Source organism: Narcine bancroftii, chromosome 2 (genome assembly GCF_036971445.1).
Source record: "Narcine bancroftii isolate sNarBan1 chromosome 2, sNarBan1.hap1, whole genome shotgun sequence".
Lineage (NCBI taxonomy): Eukaryota > Metazoa > Chordata > Chondrichthyes > Torpediniformes > Narcinidae > Narcine > Narcine bancroftii.
In genome coordinates this window covers 366,398,041-366,412,931 of record NC_091470.1, presented here as the reverse complement: position 1 = coordinate 366,412,931, position 14,891 = coordinate 366,398,041, and the positions used below count along the sequence as shown (strand labels likewise).

Sequence of the window (14,891 nt, the reverse complement as noted above, 5' to 3'; positions counted from 1 at the left end):
CAGGACCAGGGTTCAAATCCTGTTCAAATTTGCAAGGAGTTTGTATGTTCTCCCCATGTTGGCGCAGGTTTCCTCCAGGTGCTCTGGTTTATTCCCACCCTTCAAAACGTACCAGGGGTGTAGGTCATCTGAGTGCAACTGGGCAGCACGGGCTTGTGGGCCAAAATGGCCCATTACTGTGCTGTATGGCTAAGTTTAAAAAGTGTAAATTTAAACCTTCCTGCATTCTTAAATTTGTGATGCAGATTTCCACCCCAACTTGGATATCATACACTTGATCCCCACAGAGAGATAGATTGTGAACAGTTGGACTCCAGCAATGGGCGACCATTGTGAAATACGAACGTCAGCAGATGCTGCGATTGTAGTAAAATCAAGATTGTACTTCATCATCATCATCATGGCGCATCCCTTCGCGAGCAAAGATGAACACGGTGCCTTGTAGTTAAAAACACAAAAATGTTGGGAGGAACTCAGCCGGTCTCACAGCATCCACAGGAGGGAAAGATGGACAGCCAATGTTTCGGGCCTGAGCCCTTCTTCAAGGTATGAGCAAAAAGCAGGCAGATGCATGAATAACGATACTGGGGAGGAGGGAGGAAAGGGCAGGGAGCGGAACACAGACTAACAGGCAAAAGGCTACAAACAACATGAGTGGGAGGACAGGAGAGGAAGGGTGAGAACTGGTCGGGGGAGGGGGTGGGTGGCTCTGTGGATGCAGAGCTGGCGGAAAGGAGACAGAGGGAAAGGAACAGAGAGAGAGACTGAGAGGAAAGGAGGCATAGGGATGGGGATGGGGAAATAGTGGAGGGGGCTAACAGAAACAAGACATCACTGTTAATGCCATCCTGTTGGAGGGGGCCCAGAAAGAAGATGAGGTGTTGTTTCTCCAATTTGTGGGTGGTCTCAGTCTGGCAGTGAATGAGACCATGGACAGACATGTCGGAATGGGGTGGGGAACTGAAATGGGTGGCCACTGGGGTGGGCAATGTGAGCCACCACTAAGATTCCCCAATTATTCCAACTGTATTTATCCATTAACCAAGCCTCCATCCATGCCATTAAACTGCCCTCAATGACATCTGCTTTCATTCGGTTCTGTAATCACTGTCTGTCTAATTATACCACAGCCTCTTGTTTATTCTGCTAAATAATAACCTCGCAAAAACCTCAAACGCTCCAACTGATTTGTCAAACATGATTTTTATTCAGTAAATCCACATTATCTCTGTCAAATCCTGTTATATTCTAAATGCAATAGTTTTTCATTTTATTTAATTGTGGCGAGCTGTGAGTTCTGAGGGGTTGCATGGCTAGAAAATGGCCCCATCACAATTTTCCATAACTCAAACTTTTCTCATCTGTGCATGTGTCAAGCGTGAAAAAAATAACCTTGTGGTGATTTCTTAAAACCAATCTTTTCACTAGAATTTGGTAAGTGCAAATTTTATTCCATACTTCAAGATTTTGGGGAGTGATTTGTGAATTCTGGAAGGGCAAATTTCCGTAATCCAAGCGGCCATAGCCCGTGGGTTGCCTGGAATGGATTCCAACATTGTGCACCCACTGGAGTCAGTCTAACTGGTCTATTATGACCATGAGACAACCAGACTGTTGTAAAGTCCACCTGGTTCAACCAGAGAGTCGTGAGTCTGTAGAATTGGTCACCACACGCGGCTGTGGAGGCCAAGTCATTAGGTAGATTTAAAGCGGAGATTGATATGTTCTTGATTAGTAAGGACGTCAAAGGTTACGGGGAGAAGGCAGGAGACTGGAGTTGAAAGGAAGAATACATAAGGTAATGATTGGGCATCATAGTTGGCGAGGTGGTTAGTGCAACGCCATTACAGCGTCAGTGATCGGGACAGGGTTCAAATCCCGCACTGTCTGTAAGGAGTTTGTACGTTCTCCCCGTGTCTGCATGCGTTTTCCCCAAGGGCCCCATTTCCTCCCACCGTTCAAAATGAACCATGGGGTTGGAGGTTAATTGGGTGTAAATTGGACGGTGCACACTCCTGGGTCGAAATGGCCTGTTACTGTGCTCTATGTCTACATTTAAATTTAAAATTTAAAAAATTTTGAATGTTGGAGAAGTCTCAATGGGCCGAATGGCGTAATTCTCCTCTTTCTTATGGTCTCACAGTCCTTGAGGGGAGGACATCAACCATCCTAATTCATTTTATCCTGAATGTGAGTGAAGCACGTAGTCTGAAGATTGAAGTAAAAACACGACGCTGGAGAAACTCAGCAGGTCAAGCAATGTCCTTTATGTAGCAAAGATAAAGATACATCAACAATGTTTCGGGCTTGAGCCCTTCATCAAGGTTTGAGAAAAATGTAGGCAGGTGCCTGAACAAAATGGTGTGAGGTGCCTGCCTACATTTTGCTCATACTTTGATGAAGGGCTCAAACCCGAAACATTGTTGATGTATCTTTATCTTTGCTACATAAAGGACATTGTTTGACCTGCTGAGTTTCTCCAGCATTATCCTGAATGTGACTCCATATCCACAACAGTGGTTGACACTTAAATGACCTTATTTTCTCCTATTTAAAAGAAGAACAACTTCTGCAGGAAAATGTTGCGGGTGGAGGTGTTACATCATAGATGCAGAGAATGGAGGTGAGGTCAGGGGCACCTCAAGGCTGAGTTTCGTCTCCTTCTCTTTCGTTTCGATATACTTAATTGCATAGTTAAGCTCAGTTCCAGCACAACTTGTAAATTTGTTGATGTCACCACCGTTGTTGGCCGAATAAGGGGTAGAGATGATTCAGAATGTAGGATGGAGAGATAGAATCTGATTGGGTGGTGCTAGGACAACAATCTCAACGTTGGCAAGACCAAGAACTTAGTGTGGACTTCAGGAAGGGGAGGCTGAGGGGCCATGCATTTGCGGGATGGCGATGGAGAGGGTTAGTTCCTTCATGTTGTTGGATGTGCCCATAATTGGAAGGCCTCTCCTGGAGCCAACGTATCAAGGCAGTCATAAAGAAGATTCATTAACCTTTGCCAGGAGTCCATGGAGATTCACTATGTCAACAAATACTCCATCAAACATTTACAGGTGTACTATGAAGAGTTCGCTGACTGGTTGCATCTTGGCTTGGTTTGGGAACTCAAGTGGCCAGGAATGCCACTTGGCAAATGGCAAATCTAGCAAGTTCATCTCAGTCACTGAGCTCTCATCTACACAACGTTCTGCTTCAAGAAAGTGGCCAGCGCCATAAAGGACCCCCTTCACCCTGGTCACGACCTCTTGTCACTGCTCCCTTCAGACAGTAAGTACTTCCATGAACAGTTTTCTTTTTCAACAGCTATCAGGCTCTTGAAGTTCCCTGCATTCTCCGGGCCACCAAAAGATCTGTTTGTACAATATTTTTTCACTAATTGCAACAATGAATATTTATCTTGTTCTACTTTTTATCTTTTTTCTTGTGCAGTAATTAATTTATATTTATTGTTTAATAGCGTGTTGTACATACTTGTGTATGTTCAACGTGAGTTTATTGTCATACACAGTGGAGAGATGTATGGGAATTTTTACTGCCTTCACTGTGATATACACCAACTACAGGCGTGGACAGAGTAGATGTAGAAAGGTTACTTCCCATGATGGGTGAGTCTAGGACAAGAAGGCATAACTTCAGGATCGAAGGGCGTCCACTTAGAACAGAGATGCGGGAGGGATTTCTTCAGCCAGAGGGTGGTGAATCTGTGAAATTTGTTGCTATGGGTGGTTGTGGAGGCTGGGTGTATCGAAGGCAGATATTGATTAGCCAGGGCATCAAAAGTCATTGGGAGAAGGTTGGGCAATGGGGCTGAGTGGGTCAGCTCATGATTGAATGGCGGAGCAGACTCGATGTGCTGAATGCCCTAGTTCGAGTCGAGTCATTTCAAGTCTATTATCATCTGATTGTACAAGTACAACCTGACAAAACAGCGTTCTCCGGTCCATGGTGCAAAAACATGCAGACACACAAAAGGCGTAACACAAACCGAGAAATAATACATATGCAGGAGAATGATACCTATATAAATAAATAAATGGGCATTGTTTTGTACAAATGAGAGTCTCAGGTGATCAGTGCGAGCAGTTCCTTTGGTGGTTCAGCGTTCTCACTGCCCGTGGGACGAAGCTGTTCCTCAGCCTAGTGTGCTGGCTCTGATCCTCCTGTATCTCTGCCCCGATGCGAGCAGCTGAAAGATGCTGTGAGCAGGATGGAAAGGGTCCTTGATGATTTTGTGCGCCCTCTTCAGACAATGATCCCAGTAGATCTCGTCGATGGTGGGGGAGGGAGACTCCCGTGTTCCTCTCTGCTACTCTTATGGTCCTGTGGATTGACCGCTGATCCATTTCTCTGCAGCAACTGTACCCACACTGTGATGTAGAAGACCAGGACACTCTGGGTAGAGCTCCTGTAGAAGGTTGCCATAATGGTGGCCGGTAGCCTTGCCCACTTCATTCTTCTCAGGAAGTGCAGTCGCTGTTGTGCCTTCCTGACAAGTGAGAGGTTGAGTGTCCACGATAGGTTAGTAGTTAAGTGAACTCAAAGGAACTTGGTGTCTCCACTAAAGGGCCTGTTACTGTGCTGTACATTGTGGATGTGTAGTAAAGGGTGATCATTCCTGGTCCTCCTGAAGTCCATGATCATCTCCTTCATCTTGTCCACGTTGAGACTCCGGTTGTTCCTCTCGTTCCATTTCACGAGATTTTCCGCCTCTTCTCTGCCGCGCGACTCATCGTTGTTGGTGATGAGGCCGACAGCTGTTCCAAGTCTTATAATATGCCAAGACAGAAAAAGAAAATAAATGTCAAGTGGTAGATAAATAAATATCCACAGTTGCACTGTTTTTGCAACAGGAATTAGAATGCATTTCACCTCATATTTTTGCATGGAACCATCAACTCTCATTCATTCATTTTTAGCTCCATCATAAAACACAGTGAATGGAGGTAAGTTATCTAATGAAAGTGGGGCAGCATGGTTAGTGTAGGGGGGAGGGAGAGGGAGAGTGGAGGAGGGAAAGAGAGGAGGGAGAGAGGGGAGAGTGTACAGGGGGAATGTGAAAGAGGGGAGGGTGTACAGAGGGGAGGGACAGAGAGGCAAGGGTGTGCGGAGAGGGAAGGAAGAGAGAGGGGGAGGGGTTAGAAAGGGAAGGGAGATGGAGGGGAGGGGTAGAGAGGAGAGGGAGAGGGAAGGGGATAGAGGGGAGGAAGGAGAGAGAGAGAGAGAAAGAGAGAGAGAGAGAGAGGATAGAAAGAGAGAAAGGGGGAGAGAGAAAGAGTTTGAATCCCATGCTGTCTAGAAGGAGTTTGTACGTTCTCCCCATGTCTGCGTGGGTTTTCCCTGGGGGCTTCAGTTTCTTCTCGCCCTTCAAAATGTACTGGGGTTGTAAGTTCATTGGGTGTAAATTGGGCAGCACAAGCTCGTGGCCTGAAAGGGTCTGTTACCTTGCTGTATGTTTAAATCTTTAAAACAAATCAAAGCCAGCCACTTACGTCAGACTCAATCCCATGACCAACAGAATGATTACTCAGTCACCTTCCCATTCATCTGGGTCAGCAGGATATTTCTCAAAACATGGTATAGGTTAACAGTGACCCTCTCAAATTTCTCGTTTGGCAGAAACTACTCCTGTCGTGACTTAGGCACCAGCAATGTCTCCTTTTGCTTTGATGTGCTGGTGGTGATAGGTGGGAGGATTGTTAAGACATGCTTCTGAGTGGCAGTACACAGAGGAAAGGACATATGTTTCTCCCGTGCATGAAGAGGCCAGGTCCAGGCAATGTGTTCAGATTTTGTGATGTTTACAGTTCCATTAAGTCAGGTAATTATATGTGTAAACAAGCTGGTTGATAAATGATTGCAATAGAGTGGAATACAGGTGTAAAGTGCTAGGGTTTTACTCGACTTTTGCAAGAACCATACTCTATCGAGTGAGAAAGTCAAAATATTGGACATAAAATTGTGCAAACATCAGAGAAGATCAAAGATGATACCAGGATTGAAAGGGTTAGCTTATAAGGAACTTTTGTCAGCTCTTAAACCACAAAGAGCTACAGAAGGATGAGGTGGGACCTCAGAGAGGCATTTCGAATGCTGAAAGGCCTGGATGGAGTAGATGTGGCAAGGACGCCATGGTCGGGGAGTCTAGGTCAAGAGGGCACAACTTCAAGATAAAAGGGCGTCAATTTAAAACGGAGAAATTTCTTTAATCAGAGGGTCGTGAGTCTGTGGAGCTTGTTGCCACAAGTCATTGGGTGAATTTAAGGTAGAGATTGATAGGAATTTGATTCATCAGGGCATCAAGAGTGATGGGGAGAAGACCGGGGAGTGGGGCTGAGTAGGAGGATGGATCAGCTCATGATAAAATGGCAGAGCGAACTCGATGGACCGATCGGCCTACTTCTGCTCCTATATCTTGTGATCTCCCATCAAAGTGGCCACATTGAAGGTAACGTGAATTACATGGTCTGCACAATTAGCCCAATCTTGCCATGCATCAGAAGGAAAACTCATGGCCAACACTTAAATGTGGTTGTTTGGTCTCCAATTTCCCAGGACTCAGCCTTGCCTGGGATTTGGAACTCAAACTTGCCCCCACCCGATGACTTTCTAGATTCCTCTCATTTCCTGATACAGCTTTGTTTGAATATAACCCTGATGGTAGAGCTGCCTCGTCAACATTCTGTTTTGCCAATACAGTTGTTTTGCAATTAAAAGGAGGTTATCGGGGCAGAAAGTAGTCCGTGGGCTACAAGAGTGAAATGTGTAAACTATCGCCAGCTGTGTGCCTGTCCTGACAGCCCACTGCACTGAAGTTATTGATGCCAGATTCAGAAAGGAGATCCACCCAGCAGTGAAGCACCCCCAGATGTTTACAGCTGGCCGAAGGCAGACAAATTCTGCTTGTCAAATACAGTTGAGCACTTTCTAAAAACATAAACAGTTCAGAGGAGTCTGGTGGTGATCCTTGAGAATGAGGAATTAAGAGCCTCGCGAAGATTCAAGGGGACAAGAGGCCCATCAGCCCATCACGTCAATGCTGACCAGTAATTGGCTTGAATTGCAAGGGGAGGTTGGATGAGTTTATAAATTTTAATAAATTTAATAAATTAACAAATTTAGACATACAGCTTGGTAACAGGCCATTTCAGCCCAAGAGACTGTGCCGCCCATTTTATACCCCATTAACCTACACCCCCGATACGTTCTGAATGGTGGGAGCCCGGGGGAACCCATGCACACACAGGGAGAGCGTACTGTTACAAGCCCGGAGGAGTCCAAAACCCAGCAGCAATAGAAATTCACCAAACCACATTGCTACTAAAACAAAAATTGCTTTTAATTTTCTTTAAACATAATTACAAGATCAAACTTTAACTTATTACTATTAACTTAACTTAACCTAACTTAACCCCCCACCCCCTTCTAATTCTAAGCACACGTGTATGTAATGTGTATATATTCTGGAAAGTTCTTTGATTCACTGTCCAATCATTCACTTTTCACTTCTGCAAGTTCACCAGTATCAGACAATTCTTATACTGTGCACAGAATTTAACATTTATGAATTTCCATCAGGCTTTAAGGTAAATGGTTACCACTCAGGAAGGTTCTAGTTGGTTTCAGAGACAGAAATTTGCTGTTTGTTGGACAAACACAAACTGATTCCCTCCAATCAGCTACCTCAGTGCCTTGCTGAAGAAACTTGCCCCATCATGGGTTTTCCAAATGATAACCTCTTTTTCCAGGTCACCTCAGGGTTCCTTTTTGTTTCCCTTATTTCAGGAGAAACGCTCTCGCCAGCCATTTCCTCTTGTAAGGACTACAAGGGTTTTGAACAGGCTGAACTCAGAACTCAGAACGAGTCTTCGAAATGGGGTTTTAACAAGCTGCCAGCTGGCCATGTTGCAGCCTCAACTGCTATTGTAGAATTGACTTCTCTTTTTTTTCTCTCTCTCTCTCTGAGAGAATAATCCTGTTTTTCCCCCTCTCTCTGCTTGTTAAAACCAAAAACCTCTCCCAAGGCTCCAAACCCAATCTTTGAAAGATCTTATCAGTATCTCTGAGCCTGGACTTCATTGCCCAAACACAATAGATCAGCATCTTCATTGTCTCTGCAAAGCCAACTGGAATCTCAATGTCCAGCTTCTGCAAAGCTCTTGCATTTTAAATGAAATGTCTTTTGTGAAGTGTTACTCTATTTGTGAAGTGACCAACACTAAACCCACAAAATCTATCTCGTTTAAAGACTTATTTATCCATAACCATTCTCATATCCCCCGTAACAGTACAAACTCCTGACAGACAGTGGAAGATTCAAACCGCAGTCCCGATAACTGGCGTCACGCTAAATGGTACACCAACCATGCCACCCTTGGGCTTTTCCCCCTGGAATGTAAGAGGCTGAGAGGGTGACCTAATAGAGGTCTACAAAGTCACGAGGACTTATATTAGGTCAAAATCCCTGTACATTAGGATTGATAAAGGCACTACTGATATCTCATTTTGAATATTGTGAGCAGTTTCAATCTCATTTAAGACAGGATGTCCTAAAGATACATCACCAACTTTATGGGCTTAAGCCCTTCATCAAGGTAATTCATCAAGGTACATTGATGAAGGGCTCAAGCCCGAAACATTGGTGATGTATTTTTGTCAAAAGGACACCACTTGACCTGCTGAGTTTCTCCAGCACTGTGATTTTACTTCAATCACAGCGTTTGCAGACTTTCGTGTTTTACTTCCAAGGACGTGGATAGGAAAGGTTAACAGATCGAACGCAGGGAAATGGGATATGCTTGGCTGGCATGGACAATTTAGGCCGAATGGCCTGTCTCTCAGCTCTTTAATTCCACGACTTTACATTTATGCTAATCCTGCACCTATCTCATTAATTCTTTCTGTTATCCACTGTTCCACCAATTTTGGTGTCATCCACAAACTTTCGGGATATGTTAACTAAAGTGATCTCCACATCATGATAGATACCTGCTGCCCATCAGCACCCCCACCCTCTTGTCGCCTTACACCAAGCCCATTTGAATCCAATTGGCCAGCTCCATGTGATCTAACCTTTCAGACCAGCCTATCGTGCAAGACCTTACTGAGGCCTTGCTCAGTAATCCAAATAGACAACATCCATGTCCTGCCCTTGACAATCATCTTGGTAATTTCAAAAAATCTCTTATCAAGTTTGTAAGACGTGATTTCCCTATTCACAACCTCGAATCAGCCAGTAGATCCAGTGCTCAGAAGCCCTCCTGTAATGTACCCAACCGCAGATATCACACAAGCCTACCTATCGCTCTCTGGCCTGTCCATGTAGTCTTTTTTCAACAAAGGCACGATTAGGTTCCCTCCAACCCTCTGGACAATAGCCAGTCAAAGCAGAAGAATGCTAGAAATCACAGCATATGTGCAGAGAGAGTTAATAATTCAGATCAATTTCCTTGCAAGAAAACAAAAATTAAGATTTGAAGACAGCCAATAACGGTAGTTGAAAATCAAAACATTGCATCTGCAAGAAATTTGAACTAACAACTGAAAATATTAGAAGTACTCATTAGGTCAGGTAGCATCAGTGGAGAAAGGAGAAGAGTTAGGGCTTTAGCTCAAAGATCATTCTTAAGAACAGAAAAAGCAAGATTCAACAAAAAGAGTTGTAATTTGCAGAGAGGTGATGACCAAGACTAAGGGGATGTTTCTGGTAGGGTGAGATGGGATTGCATTTGTGATCCCAGATCTTTACTGGATTATCTGCTTGATGGATAGCTGGATCGATATGAATAAATGGATGAATATTTATTTTTAATTTTTATTTCGACACATAGCACGGTTACAGGCCCTTTCAGTCCACGAGTCTGTGCAGCCCAATTTACACCTGATTGACCTACATTTTGAAGGATGGGAGAAAACTGGGGTCCCTGGGGAAAACCCATGCAGTCACAGGGAGAATGTACTGACAGTGTGGGATTCAAACTCCGATCCTGATTGCTAGTGTTGTTACAGCATTGCATTAACTGATACACTGACTGCAATGACATATATAGAGAAAGAGAGAGGTAGGGAGAGAGCTACCTCTACCTACTACCATCAAGAAGGAGCTACAGGATCATCTAATTGAGGACTGGCAGGAAATAGCTTCTTCCCGCAGGCTGAGAGATTGATGAACAGTATCCTGTAACCAAGTAAATAACCCCAACATATTGATATATTAACCATATAATAATAAAGCATGGAAACAGGCCATCTTGGCCCTTCTAGTCCTCACCGAACCAAGTCCTCTCCTCTAGTCCCACCTATCTGCACACTGCCCATAACGCTCCATTCCCCTCCCATCCATAGACCTATCCAATTTTCCATTAAATGACAAAATAGACCCTGCCTCCACTACTTCTCCCAGAAGGTCATTCCACGCAGTCTCCACTCTCTGAGTGAAGATGTCCGCCCTCATGTTAATTCTAAAGTTTTTCCCCTTAACTTTTAACTCATGACCTCTTGTTTCAATCTCTCCACCCTCAAGGGAAAAAGCCGATCCACATCGGAATTAGGGGATATGGGGAAAAGGCAGGTAGGTGGAGTTAGGTCATAAATTAGATCAGCCATGATCGTATTGAATGGCGGAGCAGGCTCGATGGGCCATTTTTGGCCTACTCCTGTTCCTACTTCCTATGTTCCTATGTATGTACATCAACTCTATCTATCCCCCTCATAATCTTAAATACCTCTATCAAATCCCCCTGAACCTTCTACACTCCAAGGAATAAAGACCTAATCTGCTCAATCTTTCTTTGTAATCTAGATGAATTTTTGTAAATCTTTTCTGCATTCTCTCTACCTTGTTAATATCCTTCCTATAATTTGGAGACCAGAACTGCACACAATATTCCCAATTTGGCCTCACCAATGCCTTGAACAGTCTCAACATCACCTACCAATTCCTGTATTCTCTGCATCGAGTTATAAAGGCCAGCATACTAAAAGCCGTCTTCACCACCCTATCCACATGAGATTCTACCTTCAGGGAATGATGAACCATTATTCCTAGATCTTTCTGCTCCACTCCATTCCTCAGTGCCCTCCCATTAACTACGCACATCCTGTTTTGATTATTCCTTCCAAAATGAAGCACCTCACACCCATCAGCATTAAACTCCATCTGCCATCTTTCAGCCCACTCTTCTAAACAGTCCAAATCCTCCTGCAATCTTTGAAAACCTTCTTCATTATCTACAATTCCACCTATTTTAGTATCATTCACTTATTTATTAATCCAATTTACCATCCCATCATCCAGATCATTAATGTAAATGACAAACAGCAAAGGACCCAATACAGATCTTTGAGGCACACCACGTGTTACTGACACCAGCCTGATAAACAGTTATCCATTATGACTCTCTGGCATCTCCCTTCCAGCCACTGTTGAATCCATTTGACTATCTCAAAGTTAATACCTAGCACTTGAACCTTCCGAACTAACCTACCATGCAGAACCTTATTGAAGGCCTTACTGAAGTCCATATAGACAACATTCACTCCTCTACCCTCATCAACATTCCTAGTCACTTCTTCAAAAAATTCAACAAGATTGGTCAAACATGACCTTCCACACACAAACCTGTATTGAGTGTCCCTGATCAGACCCTGTCTCTCCAGATACTTGTATATATTATCTCTAAACCACTCTAAGACATAAAAGAGGAAATTGCAGCTGCTATTTGACTGGTTGTGGCATGTGTGAGGAATTTGAATTAATATCAATTTAATCAGATCATTAATGTGATTTTCAGTCTATCTCTCTTGAACCATTAGTCAAGCCACCAGTCTTTAAAGCAGAAATAAAGGGAACTCATCCAATAATCGATAAAATGGAATATATTGTGAGCCTACAAAGTAAATGAAATTAATAGCTCAATAATGAATATGGAGAAAGGATCAAAAATAGCTCCTGGCCCTTTGGTAAATGTGAAATACGCACCTCTTGGATTTTTAATGATTAGTTTGTTATTAAAGGTTGGATAACATTAATTAAACTGAACAAAGCTTTGGATCAAAGAAATTGGTTCAAAACTTCTGGAAAGCGCAGGTAACCAGCAGACATGAGGATAAATAAAGTTTTACTTAAAGTTCTTTAAAAATTCTTATGAAAAAGTAAAAGCAAACTCAAAGAAAAAAAACGTAATCGTAGGATTTGTCAGGACACCAAGGCCAGCCCACAGGTCTTAGAATTTTCATGTCTCAACCTGATTAAGATGAATACCACCTTCCTGCTGCACCCCCCCCACCCCCACCCCCCCTACCCCCACCAAGGAGAGGGCAGGTGGGAGTGGACAAAGCACCAATAAATAAGGTTTGGATTTATTCTCTGATTACATACATGACATTACATACAACCCTGAGATTCTTTTTCCAACGGGTGAGAGAGAATTTCTAATTATTGGTCATTGTAATCTGTATTCAAGAAGGAATAAATGTACAAAAGAAAGAAATGTAAACAAATTGACTGTGTAAATACAGAAAATAAATAACACTGGACAACGAAGATTTTGTGTCCTGAACACTTTTGGGTGTATTTTGTGGATTTTGGGTTGCTGATCATATATATTAAGTCCACTAGTATATTACCCACAAAGCAAGGTGTTTTGGCCAGTGCAGGTTTTATGCCAATGCTGCCTTTGGCCTGGACATGCTTAGTCAGGACAGATGCTGCCAGGCTAAAAAAGCAAAAACACAATGCTGGAGAAAAGCAGCTCACATAGACAGATGGTGTGCATTACATCGATACAGACTAAACACGTGTTGATACAAATGTCAGGCACAGTAGAATCTACTTAACAATATCATTTATTGTCTTCAGGAAGATTCAATGCATCAGAAATGTCTTATCAATGTTGTAACCGCTGCGATAAATTCTGTTACATTTGTGGCACATAAAGGCTTAATGCTAAATTCAATAAAAATTAATTTAATGTCTCTCCAAGTTCCTACGCGATGCAGCAAATCTAAAATTATCCTTGTGTTCAGCTTGAAGTTGTTTATCATAATCCCCATTTTCTTTCAGGAAGCAAACCTTTTGAAAAAAATTGTGTCCAATGTTCAGTAATAAATAATGTGCAAAGTGAGAGTCCTTAAATGAGACTCTGATTGAGTTTGTCGTTGAGGAGTCTGATGGTGGAGGGGGAGGAGCTGTTCCTGAACCTGGGGGTGTGAGTCTTGTGGCCCCTACACCTCTTTCCTGATGGTAGCAGCGAGAACAGAGCATGTGCTGGGTGCAGTGGATCCTTGATCGCTGCTGCTCTCTGACGGCAGTGTTTTCGATGGTAGGGAGGGTTTTGCCTGTGATGTCCTGGGCTGTGTCCACTACCTTTTGCAGGGCTTTAAGCTCAGGGGTATTGGTGTCCCTATACTAGACTGTGATACAGTTGTCAGCACACTTTCTAACATACATCTGCAGAAATTTGCCAATATGAAAAACAACTGATACTTTTTATTTATTTTTCAGGATCTGAGTGTTGTTGGTGGCCCCGGCATTTACTGACGATTCGGTCTTCATGACTATTGCAGTCCACCTGGTGAATAAGCCCCATCAGTGCAGTGAGGGAGGGAGTTTTGGACCCAGTGAAAGAAGGAGCGGCAAAAGATTTCCAAGTCAGAATGATGTGTGAAATGGAGGGAAAGCTGCAGGTGGCGATGTTCTCATATACCCTTTGCCCTTCTTGGTGATAATACGGCAGGGGTTTGGTAAGTTCAGTTGGAGAAGCCGAGACAAATAACTGATAAGACACTCAGCAACTGTGCAAAGGAGAGTACGTTTAATGCAGTGGGTGGGTTGTTTATGGAGTGGGTTGCTTTGTCCAAGGTTGTGTTGAGAGAAAGAAAGTACCTGTTGTGTGTAATGACCATTGGGCTGACAAGAGACAGTGGAGAGCTGAAAGGTCACTGCAGTTCAGGCAGCAACCATGGAGGGAAATGGTCCATCAACAGTTTGGGTCAGGACCCTTTCTCTCCACGGAGAGCATTAACCCCACATAGCCCGCTGACCCACGGAACCCTCTGATCCATGGAACCCTCTGATCCACGGAGCCCGCTGACCCACAGGGCCTGCTGACCCACAGAACCCACTGACCCAAAGGGCCCGCTGACCCATGTGACCCACAGAACCCTCTGACCCACAGGGTCTGCTGACCCACAGAAACCTCTGACCCACGGAGCCCGCTGACCCACAGAACCCACTGATCCACGAGGCCCGCTGACCCACGTGACCCACAGAACCCACTGATCCACGGGGCCTGCTGATACACAAAACTCTCTGACCCACGGGGCCCGCTGACCCACAGAACCCACTGATCCATGGAGCCCGCTGACCCATGGAACCCACTGATCCACAGGGCCCGCTGACCCACAGAACCCACTGATCCACGGGGCCCGCTGACCCACGTGACCCACAGAACCCACTGATCCACGGGGCTCGCTGACCCACAGAACCCACTGATCCACGGGGCCCGCTGACCCATGTGACCCACAGAACCCACTGATCCACAGGGCCCACTGACACACAAAACCCTCTGACCCACGGGGCCCGCTGACCCACAGAACCCACTGATCCATGGGGCCCGCTGACCCATGGAACCCACTGATCCACGGGGCCCGCTGACCCACAGAACCCACTGATCCATGGGGCCCGCTGACCCATGTGACCCACAGAACCCACTGATCCACAGGGCCCACTGACCCACAGAACCCACTGATCCATGGGGCCCGCTGACCCATGGAACCCACTGATCCACGGGGCCCGCTGACCCACAGAACCCACTGATCCATGGGGCCCGCTGACCCATGTGACCCACAGAACCCACTGATCCACAGGGCCCACTGACGCA

At 44.6% G+C, this 14,891-nt stretch overlaps 2 protein-coding genes across 5 annotated transcripts in view; one reads left to right on the top strand and one right to left on the bottom strand.

The window, feature by feature from the left end:
- Nucleotides 1-14,891, top strand: part of LOC138755835 (potassium voltage-gated channel subfamily S member 2-like) — a 93,380-nt gene that overhangs the window by 68,760 nt on the left and 9,729 nt on the right. For 2 of the 4 annotated variants that reach the window (XR_011352584.1, XM_069922542.1), the window contains exon 2: nt 13,514-13,752. The gene's annotated coding sequence lies outside the window, so the exon portion shown is untranslated. Of the gene's footprint in view, nt 1-304; nt 547-5,748; nt 5,831-13,513; nt 13,753-14,891 lie in introns of those variants that run through there. The other 2 variants (XM_069922543.1, XM_069922545.1) reach the window with 2 other exon arrangements.
- stk3 (serine/threonine kinase 3 (STE20 homolog, yeast)) overlaps nt 2,472-14,891 on the bottom strand; it is a 564,172-nt gene continuing 551,752 nt past the window's right edge. Inside the window, exon 11 of the mRNA XM_069922527.1 lies at nt 2,472-4,777. Within this exon, the coding sequence (XP_069778628.1) occupies nt 4,739-4,777 (39 nt within the window). The 3' untranslated portion in view covers nt 2,472-4,738. The remainder of the gene's footprint in view (nt 4,778-14,891) is intronic.